The sequence below is a fragment of the Monodelphis domestica genome, chromosome 5, assembly GCF_027887165.1.
Source record: "Monodelphis domestica isolate mMonDom1 chromosome 5, mMonDom1.pri, whole genome shotgun sequence".
NCBI classification, from domain to species: domain Eukaryota; kingdom Metazoa; phylum Chordata; class Mammalia; order Didelphimorphia; family Didelphidae; genus Monodelphis; species Monodelphis domestica.
The window spans coordinates 80,746,165-80,767,217 of NC_077231.1; the positions used below are offsets into that span (position 1 = coordinate 80,746,165).

The 21,053-nt window shown below is 37.7% G+C and overlaps 1 protein-coding gene across 6 annotated transcripts in view; it reads left to right on the plus strand.

Annotated features, from left to right (window-relative positions):
- Positions 1–21,053, plus strand: part of CFAP54 (cilia and flagella associated protein 54) — a 377,407-nt gene that overhangs the window by 198,819 nt on the left and 157,535 nt on the right. For all 6 annotated transcript variants that reach the window (XM_007503244.3, XM_016425734.2, XM_016425736.2 and 3 more), the window contains 4 exons: positions 11,216–11,368; positions 16,033–16,227; positions 18,445–18,532; positions 19,177–19,386. In XM_007503244.3, coding sequence (XP_007503306.2) covers positions 11,216–11,368; positions 16,033–16,227; positions 18,445–18,532; positions 19,177–19,386 — 646 coding nt within the window. The remainder of the gene's footprint in view (positions 1–11,215; positions 11,369–16,032; positions 16,228–18,444; positions 18,533–19,176; positions 19,387–21,053) is intronic.

The window sequence follows — 21,053 nt, forward strand, 5'->3', positions numbered from 1 at the left end:
CACTATCTTCCCAATACTAACCCTGCAGACTGAGGGACTGATTGGGAGCTGCTTTGTTATCATTAGCAAGAGCCCATAGCACATGTCTCCAGCCAGGACCCTCTTTGCTTTTCCCTCTGTGTCCCTAGCCCTTAGCACTATGCTGTGTATACAATAAGCATTTAATAAATGGGTTGTCCCTCTCCCCCACCCCCCATTCTTTCATTTATAGAAGCTCTGGAAGAAATACATTCCAGGGGTGGAGGGCAATCTGGGCACAAGCCCAGCAGACATGGGAGATAGAATTCTTAGCCAGTGGAATGGTTAGGACAATGTGACTAGAACTAAGCCAGAGTGAAGTACATACAGGCAGGAAACATCTGGATATGTGGGTTGGAGCCAGCGTTTAGAAGGCTTTAACTGCCAGGCTGAGAAATTTCTATTTTGTCTCACAGGCACTAGGGAGCCCCTGAAATTTTTTGAAAGGAGAAAAAAAGAGATGATGAATGATGATGGAGATAATTTGGGGATGTAGAAGACTGGAGACCTATTATGACCTGGTGCAATTTTAACAGAGGAATCCTTAGTTAATCATTTGAATTATCTAGACCTTAGAAAGCTGTCCTACATTCTCTACTGATCGGTCTAGGTCTAGTTGGGGACAGAGGGGGCAGGGAATTCTGTAACTAACTGACCCAAGGGATAGTTAGGTGGTTCTGTGGATTGCGAGCTAGATCTAGGGACAGGAGGTCCTGGGTTCAAATCTGCTTCAGACACTTCCTGACCATTTGACTCTGGCCAAGTCACTTAGTCCCCACTGCCCAGCCCTCACTTCTCTTTAGCCTGGGAACTTGATTCTAAGGTGGAAGATAAGGATTTTGAAGAATAAATAAATAGCATGATCTATAGAAGAGAAGAGGATCTTTTTCAAAGTTTGTCCTACTTTTTGTTGCACTGTGATCATTCTAATTAACTCTGTGGATTTGGAATCAGAGGACCTTGGTTTAAGTCTAGGCTCTACTACTTACTACTCTGTGACCTTGGGAAAATTAATTTGCCTCTGGTGGCCTCGGATTTCTTTCTTGTAAAATAAAGGGTTTATACCTGTTAAAAGTGTTTTCTAACCCTTATAGATTATTGGTATTGTATGGTATTACCAAATAACTGTGTCCTATGTGGACAAGCTGTTGATTTGACTGTTGAGAAAGATTGTCTCTCAGAGCAGACCAAAGAATTCCAGCTCAGACCAGAATATAAAAATATTTTCTATTATGGTTTAAAAAAAAAGACTAAAGGAAGGGATAGTAAAAGGAAACAGGCAGAAAGGAAATTCTTATAATATATAGGTCCCTAAACTAATAAATCTTATTCTAACCACCTAACAAAAACTGATCCACAAGGATTGCCTTCTCCCTCAACAGAGTTGAGGCTATCCTCCCTTCCTAATTTATCTAAAACCCCCAAATATTTATCTAACTACACTATCCTAAATTATAAACTTATAAATGAGAGGAATAAGTTAAGTTTCCTTTTCTTGCTGTCTAGATGAAAAATACAGCTTAGAATCTCCATAGCCTTTTTCTACTCAAACAGCAATCCTGCTAGGCTTGCACTGGTGTTGCACCCAACAATCTCCTTCACTTGTCTGAGCTGATAGATGAATTTTAGATGTGAAAACACTGAGATTTTCCAGCCTCACTGAGCAGCTCTTAGGACCTCCTTTCAGAATGGGGTTAGCCCAAAGAGTGAAGTCCATTGGATTAACTGACTCTCAAAGCATTTTACCCATAATCCATCTCTGAGATTCCATTCAGATTTAAAGAAACCCAATTTATAAACCTCTCTCTATATCTTATCAATACTACTTAACTCTATTTACTAATGAACTCTTAATTAACAAACAATTCTCTATAATCTCCCCTGGAATTTGTTGAAAAACACATTCTGTTTTCTCAAATGAATCCAATGCAACCAAGTAACCTATTGTCTAGTTATTCTAAACTATTTCTACACCTCAACTGAATTTACCTATTCTGGGTCAGAAAAGAAAAAAAAAAGAGAAAGTAAGGAAAAATCTTTGCAAAATGAAAATCAAATTACAGTTACAAAGTCCAAATGCAAAATCCAAAACAATGCAATAACAAAAGAACAAATAAAACAAAATTTTCCCCTGTACTAGTACAGAAAGGAAAACCCTATCTAAAGATAAAACTTCAAAATTTACTTGGTGAATACTCTGAAAATAGCAACAATTTGAACTTTAACTTTTCTAACAGAAACCAATTCTTACCTAAGGATAAAAAACTTCAAACCATCTTACCACTACAGAAACTGCTAGATTTTCCTATTCTATTCTATTCTATTCTATTCTATTCTATTCTATTCTATTCTATTCTATTCTATTCTATTCTATTCTATTTACAGAAAAGAAAACCTATTCTAAAACTAATGCAAACTAAACCCAACACAATAGCATGCAAACAAAACTATGTACATAACCTATGTACACAAATGTACACAATTTCATATATATACATATTTATACATACATACACCTATATACATAAATGTATGTTTACAGAAAGAAGTCACTATTATTTAAGAATATACAAAAGTCCATATATACATATATATATATATAATACATAAATGCATATGTTCAGAAAAGAAATCACTCTGAATAATTAAAAATTCCCCCCCTGTTGTAAGTAAAATGAATGTGTAGAAGGGATGTAAAATCCTCATGAGTTAAATAGGTTACTAGTTAATATTGTTACTAGTATATGTCCATATAATATGTAGCTACCTAGAACTCATAACATTTCTATATGATATGGTGTGTGTGTGATATATTGATAACTTTGCCTATCTTTTAAAGTGTTCATACTTACCTGTTACTGTATTTATTGTATAATACCCACCTGTCCTTCATGCAAACCATGGAAAAGCAGTGTATTATCCTTGGAATGCTCGTCTGCAGTTGTGCTCTTTACTCTTGCTGCAGCCTGGTAGCAAATTTTATGTTGTTAGTGTCTCTTGTTGATTGTTGCTCTTATAGAATGTTGCAGAATTTGTCCTCCTGATTGTGTTTGTGATTGTAACAATGTTTTTATAATGTGTTTTTTCAAACTGTACATTGTCCTCAAGATACCTTGTTTGTAGTAAGTCCATAGTCTGTGTTATTGTCGCAGTTGTCCTTGTTGTCTCAGTTGTCCTTGTTGTGTTGTTGTTGATCTTTGTGTTTTGTTGTTATGTTGCTGTGTTGTGTGCTCTTTTCCTCTTTTTACCAACTTCACCTACAGACTTCTTCACCTGATGTCAACCTCTTCTCCTGATGAAATCTTCTTCACGTGCGAGCAATGCAGCCATGAATCTTTACCGACAACCTTTACAGCCTTAGGTGTTGTGAGTAGAATATCAAAAGATCTTAGCCACGCTGGATCTGTGGCACTAGTCCTAGCAAAATTTTTAATATACACAGTGTCACCTGGATGTAAGTCATACAATGTAAAATCTATTGGTCCAACCTAAGCTGGTATTCCCAGCTCTTATAATTCTTTAATTCTGTTCTGCAGTTGTTTGAGATATTCTGTAATACTTAAATCTCTGCCCAGCAAGGAGGCATAGACAGGGGTAAAATTCATTGTCTGTTGTGGGTCATTACCAAAAAGCATCTCATATAGGGAAACATGCAAATCACTTCTGGGCCAGGTTATGATGTAATACAATGAAAATGGTAAAATCTCTGGCCATTTCAACTGGGTCTTAGCACAGAGTTTCCCAACCATAGTTTTAACTTCTCGATTCATGCATTCTACCTGACCAGAACTTTGGGGATGGCATAGGACATGGAATTTAGGTATTATACCTAAGTTTACATATATCTGTTGCAAAACTGAATCTGTAAAGTGCAATCCACAGTCTGAATAAATCTTAGATGGAACTCCAAACCTTGGCACAATCTCTTTCAATAACACCTTGGCAACAAAATTAGTTGTGTTCTTATTACCAGGAAATGCTTCAGGCCATCTCATCAGTTGATCTCTTATTACCAGACAGAACCTATAGTTCCCAGCCTTTGGCATGGTGATATAATCAATCTGTATATGCTCAAAGGGAGAGAAAGGTATAAGCCTGCTTCCAAAATTCCAAAATTTTTGTCTGAATACACTTTGGTTATATTGCTAATAAATCTGACAAGAAGAGCAAATGTTGTTATCCCAGGGGCTATCCATCATTTCTTTATAGTGTCAAACATTCCCTGTATTCCAAAATAACCCTCTTTATGGATGTTTTGACAGATCTGGCTATAAAAAGCTCTTGGAAGTATTGGTTTTCCATATGAAGCCACCCAGGTGCCATTTTTGTTCTCTGCCTTGAAATTCTGTTTCCATTTTAGCACCTCTTTCTCACTGTATGCTGTAGCCAGATCTTATGAAGTTATCATGGCTAGATTTAAGCATAGTTCAAGTCTACCAGTTGCCGCAAATTTAGCAGTTGCATCCACACTGTTGTTCCCCTGTGCAACAGAATCTGTGTTTTTGGTATGTGCTCTCTAGTGCACAATTGCTATTTGCTTTGGTAGTTATAAAGCCACTAGAAGTTCACTTATAATTTGTGCATTGGCAACTGTTTTTCCAGAGGATGTTAAGAAGCCTCTTTGCAACCATAGACTACCAACTTTGTGATAGATTCCAAACACATATTTAGAATCAGTATAAATTGTCACACTCTTTTTCTTGGCTATGATACAAGTGTGCTTGACTGCCTTGAGTTTTACAGCCTGGGCACTGAGATTTGATGGCAAAGCTACTACCCACACTGTCTCAAACTCTGTTACCACTGCTGCTCCTGTGTACTTTACCCCATCTCTCATAAAGGAGGATCCATCCATGAAAAGAATAAAGTCTAGATTCTCCAGGGGTGTATCAGACAGATTGTCCCTTGGTTTCTCAGTTGTTTGGACCACTTTAGCACACTCATGCAGCTGTTCCCCAGAAGTTGGTAGATCTGGTAACAACATAACAGGGTTCAAGTTCCTGTATCTTTTCAGGGTGATATTTTCACTGTCTAAAAGTTTTAACTCATATCTAGCCAGCCTCTGGTCTGAAAAGGCTTGAGTCTTATGCCTTAACAAAACAGCTTAAATTTCATGCAGATGCATGATGGTAAGTTGATTCCCCAGAACAGAGTCTACAACCTTTGTCACTAACAGAGCTCTTGCTGCCGTAACTCTCAGACATGGTGGCGTGCCCACAGCTATTGGATCCAGTTGCCCAGAATAATATGCAATAGGTTTTTTTGAACTGAACCAAAAACCAGGGTAAGCAGCCCAGAAGCCACACCTTTTCTCTCATGGACATACAGAATGGATGACTTTTTAAAATCTGTTATTCCCAGAGTGAAATTGCATCCAGGTGTTCTGTTGTCAATTTCAGTGACTGTTACACAATCTTTTTTAAGCTCTGTTAATGGTTTCACCAGTTCACCAAAACCTGGTATCCATTGTCTGCAAAATCTCATTGCTCCCAGAATTGCTCTTAATTGCATTCTGGTGTTTGGTGCTGTTGGCTTTTTAATGCACTCTTATTTGTTTCTCTGAGATATGCCTGGCTCCTATTCTGTTAGAATAAAGCCTACATATTCCACTCTTGGCACACACCACTGCACCTCGGACTTAGAGATTTTTTGTCCCCTTTTAAATAATCCAATTAGAAGGTGCTTGCTGTCTCTTTGGCATCCTTTGGCTGATGGTGAGATTAGCAGGAGATCATCAACAAAATGAATCAACCTGCTTTCTTTAAAATGTATGTTAGCCAGGTCTTCATTTAAAATTTGGGAGAAGATCAGGACTTTTGCAGAATCTTTGGGGCAAATGCTTCCAGGAGTACTGAAGGCCATTCAGGTGAAAGCAAATATTTTTTGAGAATTCCTGTGGGTAGGGCTGAAAAAAAATAAAGAACAGAAATCTATGACCATGAAAAGTTTTACATTGCTGGGAATCAATGATATTATCATGGCTAGACTCAGTACTACTGCATATCACTTTACCACATAATTATTTATGGCCCTCAGATCTCATACAAATTGATAAACGTGTTTGCCATTTTTATCCAATTTTTGGCTTTTTGACTTGTAAGATTGGGTCGTTATATTTGGACATGCAGGGTACTATGATATGAACAGGTGTTATTCCTTCTATAGCCTCTTTTGACAGTGGGTACTGTGGGATACATGGAGCTGGACCTTCTTGGTTTGGATCTGGACTGGCACCACTGACTTTAGTAGGCCTATGTCTGTAGATGATGTAGCCCTTAGCCCTTCTGGAATGTCACTGGGAATCTCGTATATCTGTAGCTTCTCTACCTCAGCTTCTGGGCTGTCTAAAAACAATATTGGAAAACTGTCCAAAGATTTTTCTGGAAATTCTAACAAAATTTCCCCTTCTGATGTGCATATGATGGTAGCCCTAAGTATGCACAGCAGATCTCTTCCCAAAAAATTTGCTGATGAATTTTATATGAGCAGGAAGGAAAGCTCTATGCTCAAGGGACTGAGGGACACCATACAGGGAGGTAACTTCTTCACTTCTAATGGTTCCCCTGAGATTACCACAACCTACATAGATCCCATACCATCACACAACCAGTCAAGTGACTTCTTTAACACAGACTTAGAGGATCTGGTGTCCAAAAGACAGTCATACAGTGCATTTTCCACTTTTAAGGTGACATAGGGTTCTGTGCTTCAAGGTGGGGTATGGACCAGGATAATGGGAGTCATGAAAGCTGGATCAGGAAATCTAAGCTCACCTTCCTGTCCTACCTTCTATAATTTATTTAATTCACTTTGTATTTATTCTTCTTTTACATCTATTTCTTCTTCAGTATCTATGTTCTGTTTTGTCATCTCCATAGTAGTGTCATTACCCAGTCCATTTCCCCAGTAAGAAGTTCATAAAGCACTTCCCCCATGTGTTCCCTTAAGTGTGTCTGCCTTTGGAATGTTGCCACTGACCTCCTGAGAATATTTAGGTCTAGCACCATTCTTAATGTAACTGTGTAGTTGTCATATCTTCTGCTTGGGACCTTTGATAGAATCTGCCTTCATAGCCACCGAGATAACTAGGTCTCCTATCTTGGTATGGAAACTGAAACCTATCAGGGAACCCATTCCCTCTATAGCTTTGATAATGGTTATTGTACTCCCTGTCAGAAAACCTATTTCCACTATAATAGTTTCTATTTCTTCTGTAAAGTCCACTATTCTGTCTTGCTCGGGATTGACATTGCCTCATGTAATTTCCACAAATTCCAAAATTTGCACAAAAGTAACATTGTGGACCTCTATTGCTCTAATTCCTTTGCTGGGTAAAGACCTATCTGGGCTGCCTGAATCCTTTCATTGGTACTATCCCATCTTTTTATTTTTTGTTCTATCTGTTTATTTCCATTGTGAGATCCCTTATCTCTTTCTTTAGGTTCTTTATCATATTAAGGGTATCATTCCCTTTCTTATCATGGTCCATTTCAAAAACATATATGACAACCATTCTGATGTCTTCCAGGGACCTTTCCAGCCAGTCAGGACAATTTTGTTGGAAATAATGCCTGACCACCTTACAGGAGTTCTTTACAAATCACTTACTCAATTGCTTGATGTCCTTGTCTGTTGCAGTGTCAAGGGATAGATAACATTCTCCCATGTCAATAAGTCTGTCCATGTATTTTGAAGGTGTTTACCCCCACTTCCTGCCATAGCTGTTCAAATTTTGTCCATGCCCTGGGTCTATTAGAGTATTGCCTCATGGTGGTAATTAGGGCCTCCCTTGCTCTCACCAGTTCTTCATACTCCCCAGGGTTATTCTCATCCCAACTTGTGATGGGAATCTTCCTGTAAAAGTCAGGCTTTGAGTAGAATAAAATAGGTCCAGGATGGATGTCAAGAGATGTAGGGAAATGAGCATTCCAGACATAGGTCCATGAATAGCTACTGTACTTTGTAGCTTGAGTGAGAGAAAGAGTGCCAATCTAAAAAAAAGGAAAAAAAAGATAGTTGAACATTCTTAATTAAGGGCTTTTTTATTTGTGTCCCAAACATAAGGAGATAGAAGAATTTATCTTCTCACAGCTGAGTAGAGGTCATTTTCACTGATTAACAACTTGGGGAGATTGGAAAAGCCATCAATGATCACTGAAACTATAAAATGTCTCTTGAAAATCCAAATGAATTATTCAGAGATTTGTCAAGAGATAACTAGAAAAATTAGGAGACATAAACAACTTGAGAAAAGGCAAAAGTTTTTCCAGTAAGTTTGAACAAAGAAAAATTTTTCAAATTTAAGCTGAATGATGAATATGACACCATGAATATAGTTTTAATTAATATACATTTTTGCTGAATTTTGTATTTCCATGCCATTTAAATTTTCTAATAAAGGTGATTGATTAAATGTATCATAACTAAATGTGATTCCCAGTTTGTAATTTGTAAGACATTTCATAGAAATAAATTTGCAAATTAAAATCTGGGCAAGATCATTCCTGCCCATTTTTTATCTGGAAAATGTGGTGGCTTTCCTCCTTCAGCCCTGACCTTCCCTTGGAGATTAAGGAACAAGATTTTTTTTTTTTCTCAGAGGTACTTTAGTTTTATGCCTAGAATCATTTTCTGGGCTTTGGAACCCAATAATATTTACTTATTTTGGTAAGTTTTAGTTACCCGCTATGTTGAAAGTTCCCTCTTTTGGCCAACATGTTTCATTAGTTTCTTTGTCCATTTCGGATTGACATGTACAAGTATTTTGGATGTAGCTTGGATGTTGCTAAGTGCCAAAAATCACTCACTTCTATTATTTCTTTGTTATCTAGTCTGGCATTTAAGCTTTAGTTTTCACACTGGTGCAGTGAAAAGCATAGGAATATTTCTTATTGACCTCAATTCAAATTGTGAAGAATATCTATGACTTTGGAATAGTTTCTGAATATAGACATGCCTTTGGAATAGTCAGTCTCCTGGAGGATTAGTTCTACTGTGTGAGATAGTAAGTTTTCTAAAATAACCACAAGGATTCTAACCATCTTTTGTTTTGACTACAATTTAATGTATAATATCCAGTACAAAAGGGTTCCACAAAGTCTTCTGAATGCCTTGGTAAATCAAAATGTATGTACCTTAGAATCAGGAGAGAAACTTTCAGTTGTTATCTCCCTGATCCCCAAATGAATGCACTTAAAAAAACAACAACTTTATTTGCTATTTCAAATTTGATATTAAGTATGGGTTCCATAGCAAAAGAGTAGTAAGGCTAGGCAACTGGAGTTAAGTGACTTGTCCAGCATCACACAGTTACGAAGTGTCTGAGGCCAAATGGGAATCTAGGTGCAAGGCACACTTTTAAGTTTAGCCTGCATTATTACTATTTTGTCCAGCACCTTCTTAAGTCTTATAGTCTCAAACTCAAACAGAAAAGGGGGCCACTAAACTGAACATGAGCAACCCTACTGTCTTCATATTAGAAAAAAAACTATGTTAATGTTATCTGTATTCTACTGCATTTTTGTTTTGTTAAATATTTCTGTAACATTTTAATCTGTTTGTTTTACTCCCTTGGAAGCATTGTGGGACTGAACATTTGATGCTTCTGATCTATGTAATAATTAAAATTGGTTTGACAAAAATAATTATGGTAAAAAAAGAATTGTGGTTGCTGTTTATGAAATTAACTCTTAAGACATGAGGATACGAACTTTAGGGTTAGGAAAGATAGTAAAGAGGGAAATGTCGGAAGGAGGTAGAAAATATTGCCTAGCTAAATTAACTAAGTCCAGATCCGAGTACCTCACCAAAGAGAGGGTCCCACCAAAGACAGAAGAGTCAAAGGCCAGTGTCTCTGACCAGGGTCTCCTCAACCCAAGTGAGTTACCGAAACTGAACTCCTCAAGCCACCAACACAGAATCTCCAATACAGAATCCTCCAATGAGGGAAAATCCCTCTTTCAACAGAGCCACCATTGCAGCAAGTGAATCAGGATGCCCTCAGCTGGCTTCTATAGGCAGTTTTCTCCAGTTTTCATTTCTGTCTCTCTGGTTTTTCCTTCCTTTTCACTGTGGGCTGGTCTATCACATTTCAGGAGCCAATCAAAGTCTCTCAATTTGCCTAGCACTGCCTGGGGGCAGCAGGAGGCAGTGCTTGTGGTCTTTTAGGACTAAGTGTTAATAACTAAGTAAGCATGACTCTCTTGTTAGTGACTTACTAAGTGTGAAGTAGGGGGAGTTCAGGTTCCTGACTGATTACCTTAAAATAGACAAAGGAATTAAAAAATCCCCTTTCACATCTAAACAATCAATGAAACAGTAAATCAAGCCTTGATTTATAGCATTTGCCATTTTCTGAAGTATAAATGCTCACAGTGAATATTTAAATAATTGACACCCAGCTATCAGGAACCAGACTCCTACACATCCTTGCTTGGAACCCAAGTGATTCATGGCAAGCCATGGTGACATCAGGCAAAATAAGGTGAATGCTCACCTCTCACAACACAGAATCATGACAGTGGCGAATCTTGATTCCAATGAGGCATGGAGATTGCTTAGAAGAGCATCAATATAAAAATAGATTTCCTCCTCAGTGTTCCCCAATTCCTAGCATTTCTCCTCACTCATCAAAGGCTTCTTACTACTCTTCTCTTAAAATTTGTTCTCCCCAAATCCTTTTCTATACTCTTGGTTATTATTTACACAACCCGCAGTTCCATCGTACTCTTCGCCTTGTTTTCTTCTGAATTCTTGATCTGCTAAGAGTTCTCATTTTTCTTTCTTTAGAAACATTTGTCAGTCCACAAAGTTTCTTTGTATCTTCCTATATTCCCTTCCCTAAGGCTCCCTTGCTTTGAAAAGATTATCTGAGCTTAAAAAAAAAAAAGAGATGATTTCATCTCTGATGATTAGCCAGAAAAGGGGGAATAGTAGACTTCATAAAGAAAATTGTTGAAATCTGAGCTTATTTGCATTTCACAAGAATCAAAAGAATTTTCTAATTTTTTAAAAGTAACTTTTAAAAAACCTACCGAAGTAGTTTCACTGTTGAATATTGTTGAAACAATTACTGATGGTCTGAGGAGAAAGTATTGGTTTGGGGAAGGGAAAAAAAAATCTAATCTATTAAATAGAAATGGCCGATAATAGTTTGGCAATATGCTTTCTGTCCAGTAATACTCTGTTTTCCTTTTAGAGACATACATTGCAAATAGAATAGTGTCTGTGCCCCTGAATGTGAAAGAAACTTTGAAGACCTTTAGAGAAACCTTGACGAAATCTAAGTACCACAACAGATCACTGAGATACAGCAGAAAATTGCTTTCTTTGTTACTGGCCCACACACAAGGTAAAGTATTGATCAGAGTACTCAGAGTGAACCATCAACTATGTGTGACAACACTTTGGTGATTACACTGACTGGCCATTCTCTGACTGTCTTCCTCTTGCCTGTCCTTTCTTCCCTTTTCCTTTCTGGCTGTCACCTTCTGTATGTCCCTGTTGTTTCTCTGTCTTCATTTCTCTTTCTTTCACTTTCCCCTCCCTCTCATTTCTCTGTCCTCCCTTCCTTCCCTCTTATCCTCCTTTCCTCTCTTTCTCCCTCCAAGTCACCTCCTCTTCCTTTGTCTTCTCTCCATCTCATTCTTTTTCTTCTTTTTCCTCTCAACATATCTCTTTCTCTATCCCCCCAATATCTGTCTCTCTTACCAATAATTTACTCCTTGCCATATTCTATATTCAACCATCCATTTGTCTTACCATTCCTTGACTTCCCTATTCACCAAACCTTACACTCTTTACCACACTTTTGTCTTCTATAGTACATAGCTGACTGCTTTGCTCAGTTAATATTTGCTGATTGATTAATTGACTGGTTGATTCTGTCTGCCTTCTTTGTCACCCTCACAGCAAGTAATTGAAAATGAACTTGCCATTTATGAACTGAAACACTGAGTCCATTATGTCCTTTCAGCCTCCTGAGGAGTTCATCAGGAAAAGGGTTGTTTTAAAGTATACATCTTTAAATTTTCCTACAAGATCTAAAACAATGACTTGGTGTTTTACTTTTCTCTATGGCAAAATCATTGTTTTCATTCATTATCTTGGATTTAATTCTTTCTTTAAAAATAATCCTTACCTTCTATCTTAGAATGAATATTGTGTTTTTTCTAAGGCAGAAGATTGGTAAGTGCTAGGCAATGAAGATTAAATTAAAAACTGGGATTCCTTTAGTCACCTAGTTAGGAAGTATTTGATGTCATATTTGAACCCAGGACCTTCTATCTCTAGGCCTGTCTCTCCATCCACTAATCCACCTAGCCTGCCACTCTCTTCATTAATTCTTTATTCATCTGGTGACTTATGACTCTAATAAGGGGAGGAAATTTTATTATCCACCAAGTGTTTGTCTTGACCTCTGATCCTGCTTTCTAATTTTAAGCCAGGTCCTTAATGACTAACAATGGACAATGATGTGATTCTTCTAGCCTATGATTTCACACTATAGATTTTTTTATCCTCATGAAACTGACCCAAATCCCAGGAACTCTAACAGAGGAGAAGTATCCCCAACCACTAATAAAGCTCCAATAATTATCTTCCACATTGCTGCCATTGTCACAAAGTTAGCATCCCTTTCTGCAACCATACTTCATGTACATAGCTATTGGACACAATAAAAATCACTCATTTTACCTGTCCTGGTCTTAACATCAAGGAAGAAGCCAGAGGCAGATTTCCAGGTTTTCAGGTCAAAAACCCAAGAGAATTGTTGAGTCGACTCAGGAAGAAGTTAGAGTGCTCATTTTTTGTTGATTGTTACTACATTGGTCTCTTGAAAACATGGTCTATTTTTCTAGGTATTACGGTACAGAAATTAGAACTGGTCAGTTGCCATTCTGAATACTTGTCACAAAACTAACCATCATTTCATGAGCTTTCTTTAGCACTTTCCCCTGCTTCTTACAAGTGATTTATTTGGTATAGGAAACTCCTAGATCAATTTAGGTCAACTCCTTCTCAGTGATTTCTTGTCTCAAGACAGTGGTTTAACACAATGGCTGGTGACTTGTCTATTATATGTTAGAGACAGACCTGCATCTAGGTCTTCCTTATACTGAGTTTGACTTTCTATCAACAAAGCTTCCTTGACTTTATGCACCTGCCATTACCAGAATTTAGTTCTAATCCCTCCAAATCAGAAGGGCATTATCAGATAGAGATGGAAAAGGATCGTGTGGGCTTTCCCTGATATTCAAGATGGTAGATCTTCATTCTAAACTAAAACACAGATTTATAACCACTGATTTTCATGCCATTTTATGTAAAAAAAATCTCATCATTGGGACAATTCAGAGCTAAATTATTGGAAGGGTTTGGGGACCAAAATTCGGAGCATAAATTAGCTTTTAAATGCACAAAAATATTATTAAAGGAAGTTACACATCCATTTACTGGAAATTAAATTTTTCTTCAAAAAGAAGTAAAGAAATAAGATTTAAATTTGCTTTTATTCATGAGATTAAAAAAACACCATTACCATCTATGTTAGTATCAGCTATAAAACAGAAAAGCAGCAAGGATGAGGCAATTAGGGTAAAATGACTTGCCCAGGGTAACACAGGAAGAGTTAGAGGCCAGATTTCACCCCAGGTCCTCCAAACTCCAGCCCTGGTGAACTATATCCCAATGATGAGGTTTTTAATAACATTTTTGTGCATTTAGAAGCTAATTTATGCTCTGAATTTTGGTCCCCAAACCCTTCCAATAATTTAGCCTCAAATTTCAGGCTTGGGGCTTTACAAATAGTCCATGGTATGATCGTCAGAGCACTTTATCTAGGTGGTACAGTGGATTAGAGTCAGGAAGACTCATTTTCCTGAGTTCAAATCTGGCCTCACACACTTAGTTGTGTGACCCTAGGTAGCTCACTTCATCTTTTTTGCTTCAGTTTCCTCATCTACAAAATGAGTTGGAGAAGGCAATGGCAAACCACTCCAGTATCTTTGCCAAGAAAACTCCAGATGGGGTCACAAAGAGTTTGACATGCCTGAAATGACTGAATGCTACCACCACCATATCTAGAATCAGGAGACCTGAGTTTGAATCCAGTCTTTTGCTTAGCTGCCTCTCTGACCTTGGGCAAGCCATTTACCCTTTGACCTCAATTTGTTTGACTATTGAGTTGGGCATGGGGATTGAGAGACCTGACTGATCTTGAAGGTCTCTTCTGGCTTTCAATTCTAAATCCTGTGATCACTTTATGAACCTTCATCAACTGCTTCCTTAGCTGCCTTTTGTTTATTTCTCTTAAAGAACCTTTTTCCTCTGCTTGTCATGAATTTTCCTTTTTTCCAGGAGAGACAACTCTTTCTGCTTCTTTATCCAATCCCCATCTCTACCTCTCTCCATCTTTCTTTTCTCCCTAGAGCTTCTGCAAGGTATTTCTTGCTCCTATTCTCTCTCTACATATCAAGTCACTAAGCTTTGATTAAGCATTTACTGTGTGTGTATCCCAGTGCTAATAAACACTGGTGATAAAAGGCAAAAACCAGCAACAAGGTTACTGCAGCCAAGGAGCTCACTTTCTAATGAGGGACACAATATACAAACATTTATCAACAAACAGGATAAATACAGGGTAAATTGGAGATCATCTCCCAGGGAAGGTGGATCCAGAAAGGACTATGGAACCTGCCTGAATCTGAAATGATGGTTAATCATTTAGAAGACTGGTTACTAGTTTCCTTTCAACTGGCTTTGAATGAGTAAATGAATGGATGGATGGATGAATGAATGAATGAATGAATGAGAAAACATTTAAGCATCTTGATATGCAAATCACTGGATCAGGTCCTAGGGATAAGAATAGAAATGGTGGTGGAAATTTCATTCTGTAGTTTTAAATAAAGTAACATCTAAGACAGAGAACAGAAACATTCACATTTTCCAAAATTATTAAAATGTTCTCTGTAGATTCTTCATTTAATTTTCTTCTTTAGATGATACTATGAATTTCTTTTTTAAAAAAAAACCCTTACCTTCCATCTTAGAATCAATACTGTGTATTGATTCCAAGACAGAAGAATGGTAAGGGCTAGGCAATGGGGGTTAAGTGACTTGCCCAGGGTCACACAGCTGGGAAGTGTCTGAGGTCAGTTTTGAACCCAGGACCTCCCATCTCTAGGCCTACTCTTCATCCACTGAGCTACCCAGCTGCCTCTCTACTGTGAATTTTTTAAAGTTCTTATCTTCAATGAGATGAATACATTTTCCATATATTTCATAGAAGTATATTGTTGGTCCTTTGTAATGAGGCTAATTTTTAACCTCTCCAATCATACCTGCAGGTTTATTGGATCTCCACAATTTTCTGAGATCTGTTCATTTCTTCCTTGCTCTTTAAAGCCTTTCTCAATTATCACCCATCCCCACAGGGATCTGGAGCTAGGACATCTTCCATCTCCCAATAACTTCCAGTGCTCTTCTTCAATCTCCCCAGCTACCCTGGAATTCCAGGAACAGCTCTATTTCCTTCCCTACCCCTTTTAATACCTAGCCTGGGATAGAATCCCATTTCTACCCCACTGTCTCATATGATTAAGTAAGACTCAGGTTTTGATAAGAGCAAGTAGCCAAGGTATAGGGGAGGAGAGTCAACCCCCTCCTGTTGACCCTTCTTTCTCATCCCCTTCAACCTCTTCCTCAACTTGTATTATCATTTTTTGGAATATGTATGCCTTACCTTTTGGGAAAAAAATGTTTTTGAGGCTAGCACTTCTATTTCTTTTGTTTTTTGAATGCCTTAAGTTGTTTTTTTTTTGGGGGGGGGTTAGACATGAGAGCCTAGATAATGGTCTTCTTGTATCTTTGGGTTGGTTTGGGTTTTGTTAAAATTTTTTTTGATGTAATAATTTTTTTAAATGGAAAAATTTTTTTAAAGCACACAAAAGCAGCAGCTTAATCATCAATGTAAGCAAAACTATTCTTTTAACTTCCTTTTCATCCATTTAGAAGCCAGTGGAGGAATAAACAATCCCAAATTTATGTATGGAAAAGTGGAATTTAGCCTTGGAACTGAAGAAATACATTCGCCTACACCCCCTGATCTTTTTAATGAAAAGTTCACTGCTTCTGTTACAGTACAGAGCACAAAAATTTCTCCTTTCCAATTTCAACTTGTTATCACTTCTTATGAGAAAACGATCGGTAAGACCTCCCCAAGACCTATTTCTGGCTAAGGGGGTTATCGGTATCACTTGTCAAATTTCATTTTACCTTGAACCATTCACTTTGGAAGAAGGATCATTTGTATGTTGTGAAATGCCATTGAATTAAAGCAGTTTGGAAACCCTGTAGGCTTGGGAAACTAGTTCCTGAATCTACTGGGAAAACAAATAGAATTTCAGATGGTTTGGAAGACTTTAGGCAGCTAGGTGGTTCTATGGATATAGTGCTGGGCTGAAAGTCAAGAAAATCTAAGTTCAAATCCCACCTTAGATACTTCCTAGCTTGTGAGTCTGGACATCTTTTAGCCTTTATTTGCTGCAGTTCCTCATTTGTAAAATGGGGATACAGTGGAGAAAGAAATGGCAAACTCTTCTAGTATCTTTGCCAAGAAAAACCCCTTGGGCCATGAAGAGTGAACAAAGTCTGAACAACACAAAAACTTAATAGCTATGTGACTCTAGGCCATCCTTTTGACTTCTACCTGCCTTGATTTCCTCATTTTTATCATTTTTATTGTTAAGCCCTTACCTTCTATCTTAGAATCAATACTAAGTATTGTTTCCAAAGCAGAAGAGCTGTAAGGGGTAGGCAATGGGAGTTAAATGTTTTACCCAAGGTTATAAAACTTTGATTTTGAACCCAGAACCTCCCATTTCCAAACTTGGCTCTTTTTCCACTGAGCCACCAAGCTCAATTTCCTCATCTTTAAAATGGGGATAATAAGAGCTGCTACTTTCCAGGGTTGTCATGAAGATTAAATGAGATAATATCTCTAAAGTGCTTTGCAAACCTTAAAGTGAATATATGTGCTAGCTATTATTATTAGCTATTATTGGAAGCCTGTTTTTTTTTTTATTTAATTAGATGATTTAGAATAATCCATGGTTTTTAGAATTTAGAAAAAATTCCATGGTTACAAGACTCATGTTCCTTCCCTCCCCTCCCCCATCGATCAAGATCAAGATCGATGCCATTGATCAAGACTCATTTCCATATTATTAATAATTGCACTAGGGTGATCATTTAGAGTCTACATCCCCAGTCACATCCCCATCAACCCATGTGATCAAGAAGTTGTTTTTCTTCGGTGTTTCTACTCCCACAGTTTTTCCTCTGAATGTGGACAGTGTTCTTTCTCATAGATCCCTCTGGGTTGTTCAGGCTCACTGCATTGACCCTAATGGAGAAGTCCATTACCTTTGATTGTACCACAATGTATAAGTCTCTGTGTACAATATTCTCCTGGTTCTGCTCCTCTCACTCTGCCTCAGTTCCTGGAGGTCATTCCAGTCTCCATGGAATTCCTCCACTTTATTATTCCTTTGAGCACAAGAGTATTCCATCACCAACATATACCACAATTTGCTCAGCCATTCCCCAATTGATGGGCATCCCCTCGTTTTCCAATTTTTGGCCACCACAAAGAGCGCAGCTATGAATATTTTTGTACAAGTCTTTTTCCTTATTATCTCTTTGGGGTACAAACCCAGCAGTGCTATGGCTGGATCAAAGAGCAGACAGTCTTTTAGAGCCCTTTGGACATAGTGGAAGCCTGGTTTATGATGCATTCTTATTGGGGATGAGTCTCTTCTTAGCAAAGAAAGTGAACTCTTGTACATTAACCTGCCCTCCACTGCCCATGTGGGCTTATGGAAGAGGTAGTAAAATGGTCTTCTTGTATCCCATTCTCCACTGTGCCCATTCCACATTTAGGAGATGCTTTCCATTGGCACACACCAAAAGGAGAAACCTTTAAGGAGCCTAGATGGTTGCCATCTATGGCTGGCTGGCATCCCAATGTCCCCTTCTTTCTCACTTTGTTCTGCAGGTATCTTTGTACAGATTATGAAGTGCTTTTGGTCTACAGCTCCAGGGGCCCCTATCTAGAGTCAAGTACTTTTCTTTCAATCTGGGTATAAGCCTATGTGAGAAAAATAAAAAATCTGGGAGATAAGCAGAAGGAACACTTGGTTTCCATTAGTGAATAACATCCCTCAAGTCAAGAGAAAGGGGTTTAAATTAAATGGGAATAAATCAAGGTCAATTATTTAGCAATAAAAGAATGAGGAATCCTCCAATTGCTGAAATAAATGAAGGAATTGTAAACGCTTTTCAAAAATATTCTTGCATAACAGGTTGTAGTCAATTATTTTTCAGGCACTGACATCTGTCTTATGTTTTGAAAAAAATTCCCAGAGATTCTTGAAATCAGCAATCAAACAGATCTCAAGATACAGGCACTACATGAGCTTGGAAATCTTCACATCTATGCAGAAAACAGAAGGTGAATTTTTGAGAAGGGAAAAAGTTGCTAGAATGTAGGAAAGCTTTTTGAAACAAGTTGTCCCAATTGGCCACTTATTTTAATTAATTGAATAGTTCTGTTGTTGACATATTTCCATTATCATTATTGCATTATTTACTGCATTATCTTAGTATTACATTTTGTGAATCATTTCTTTTGGAAACACTCTATCCCTATGCTAGTATGGGGGGTGTGAAAGGAACTTGAGAAATACTTCACCAGCAATTGATTGTTTATCTGATTTTCCCTTTCTCCAGTGAGAAAGGAATCATTCTTTTATCCAAACACTTCTTACTCTTTTAATTATATATTAATAATATTAATAAAATATCATCTGAACTAGTCCAAACATGTATTTGCTTTCTTAACTAAAAATAGATTCATAGTGATAATGGAAACAATTCTGACCCCACAGAGCCTATGTCCAGGAAAGTGGCATATTTCTAAATGCTTTTCTTTCTTCCTTTCTTTTTTCCCTCCCCCCTCCCTCCCTCTCTCTTTTTCTCTCCCTCCCTCCCTCTCTCTCTCTCTCCCTCCCTCCCTCCCTCCTTTCTCTCTCTCTCTCTCTCTCTCTCTCTCTCTCTCTCTCTCTCTCTCTCTCTCTCTCTCTCTCTCTCTTACAGGGCAGCTTTTAAATGCTGGAGTCAAGCTCTTGATGCCATACTCAAAAAAAAAGATGTTCTACATACGTGGAAAGAAATTGTCAGCCCCATCCAAAAACCTATGAATAGCATCGTGGGTTCAAACTACATCGATTATAGTGAAGATTTTCTGTTGAAAGCTGGCATTTGGGGATGCTTGCAGGGAGGAGTCATAGCAGCAAAGATGGCCCAGTAAGTGAAAGACCTTGCTTCATTTTCCATTAAAAGACTGACCAACCAACCAATAACTCAATTCTTTGTTGTTTTCATGAATGTAATATCTTTGATGGTGGAGATACTGTCTTATTTCTTCTCAAAGCATCAAAAGTTCACTTGTTTATTGTTGTTTCACTCATTTCTGATTTTATGTGACCCCATTTGGGGTTTTATTGGCACTGTGGTTTGCCTTTTCCTTCTCCAACTCATTTGATAGGTGAAGAAACTGAGGCCAATAGTGTTAAGTGACTTCCACAGGGTCACACAGCTGTAAGAATCTGAGGCCAGATTTGGACTTAGGAAGATGTCTTCTTGTCTCCAGACCAAGGGCTTTTTGCACAATGGCACAACTTAGCTGCCCATGCTGTCCCATGCCATGAGTTTTGATGGTGTGATTATGCCTCCTTGTCCTATATCCACAAAAGGTTGATTCCATTTATCAGTTGTCATAATGTAGTTGACCAATGCCTAAAACTGTTAATGTTTCATGAATATTAACTGATTTCAATTCAATTTTTGAAAAGCAAAAAACTAAACAGTTATTTGAGTAGAAATGGGACCTGTATTTCAATCCTGCCTCCAATGCAATATTTTACTTTAGGGAAGTTATACATACTGTAAAGATAATTTTAGGGTTGTGATTTAAAATCCAGATTTAATTGGTTGTCAAGGGAAATCTCAAATAAAATACCCAAGTCAATCTGGAAATTTACTGTAATTTAATTAATATAGAGGGAAGGAATTTAAGAAGTAGGAGAGAAGAGGATATAGGATTTCTCCTGCCTGGCCTGTGCCAGAGGGAGTTTAAAACCCCCAGCTCTAGGTCTCTGAAGATTAGAGTCTTCTAAGAGGATAAAGTTGGAAAGTAAAGGAGGAAAACTCAGCTAGAAACTCACCACTGAACCGGCAATAGCTTGTAGCCACACTAAGATGCCGAAAGGCACCGCCAGAAGAGTGCCAGTGAGAGGAAGTAAGCCAAATATATAGACCTTTCATTCTTGTGTCTCCTCCTCTAAATGCCCATTCTTTTTAGTTCTCATCTTCTTTGATTAGATTATATCTTTAGAATTACTTAACACTTCTTTGTTAAGTTCATCTTTTGTGAGTTACAACCTTTTTGTGATTAATTTAACCTTTATAGTTAATTAATACCTTTTTGTATTAAGATCTTAAAATAGACTTAAAATTCTAGCTTCACTATAAGGTAAGAGTTAAGTACCTTCATTGTTCAATCAGGAGATTACAACTTTATCTTCCCCTAAAGTATGGTCTAAGTAGGTGGAGTAATTTAGCGTTCTGAAGACATTCCTGATTTTGTTAAACTAAGTATCTTCATTGTTACAATCAGGAAATAACTAAATCCAATGTTCATAATACACACACACACACACACACACACACACACACACACGCATGCACGCACACTTGCACACATATGGGATGACGCCTCAGTTTCCTCATCTATAAAATGAGAGGGTTGGACTCTGTGGTATCTTCCAACTCAAAATTAGTTGATCCTAAATTGATGGGAAGAAAACTGGCTCTGATGTCATATGATTGGGATTCAAATCCTATTTTTGCTACTTCTACCCATATGTCTTCTCTGAGCCTCAGTTTTCTCTGGTATCTCTTTCAGCCCTAAT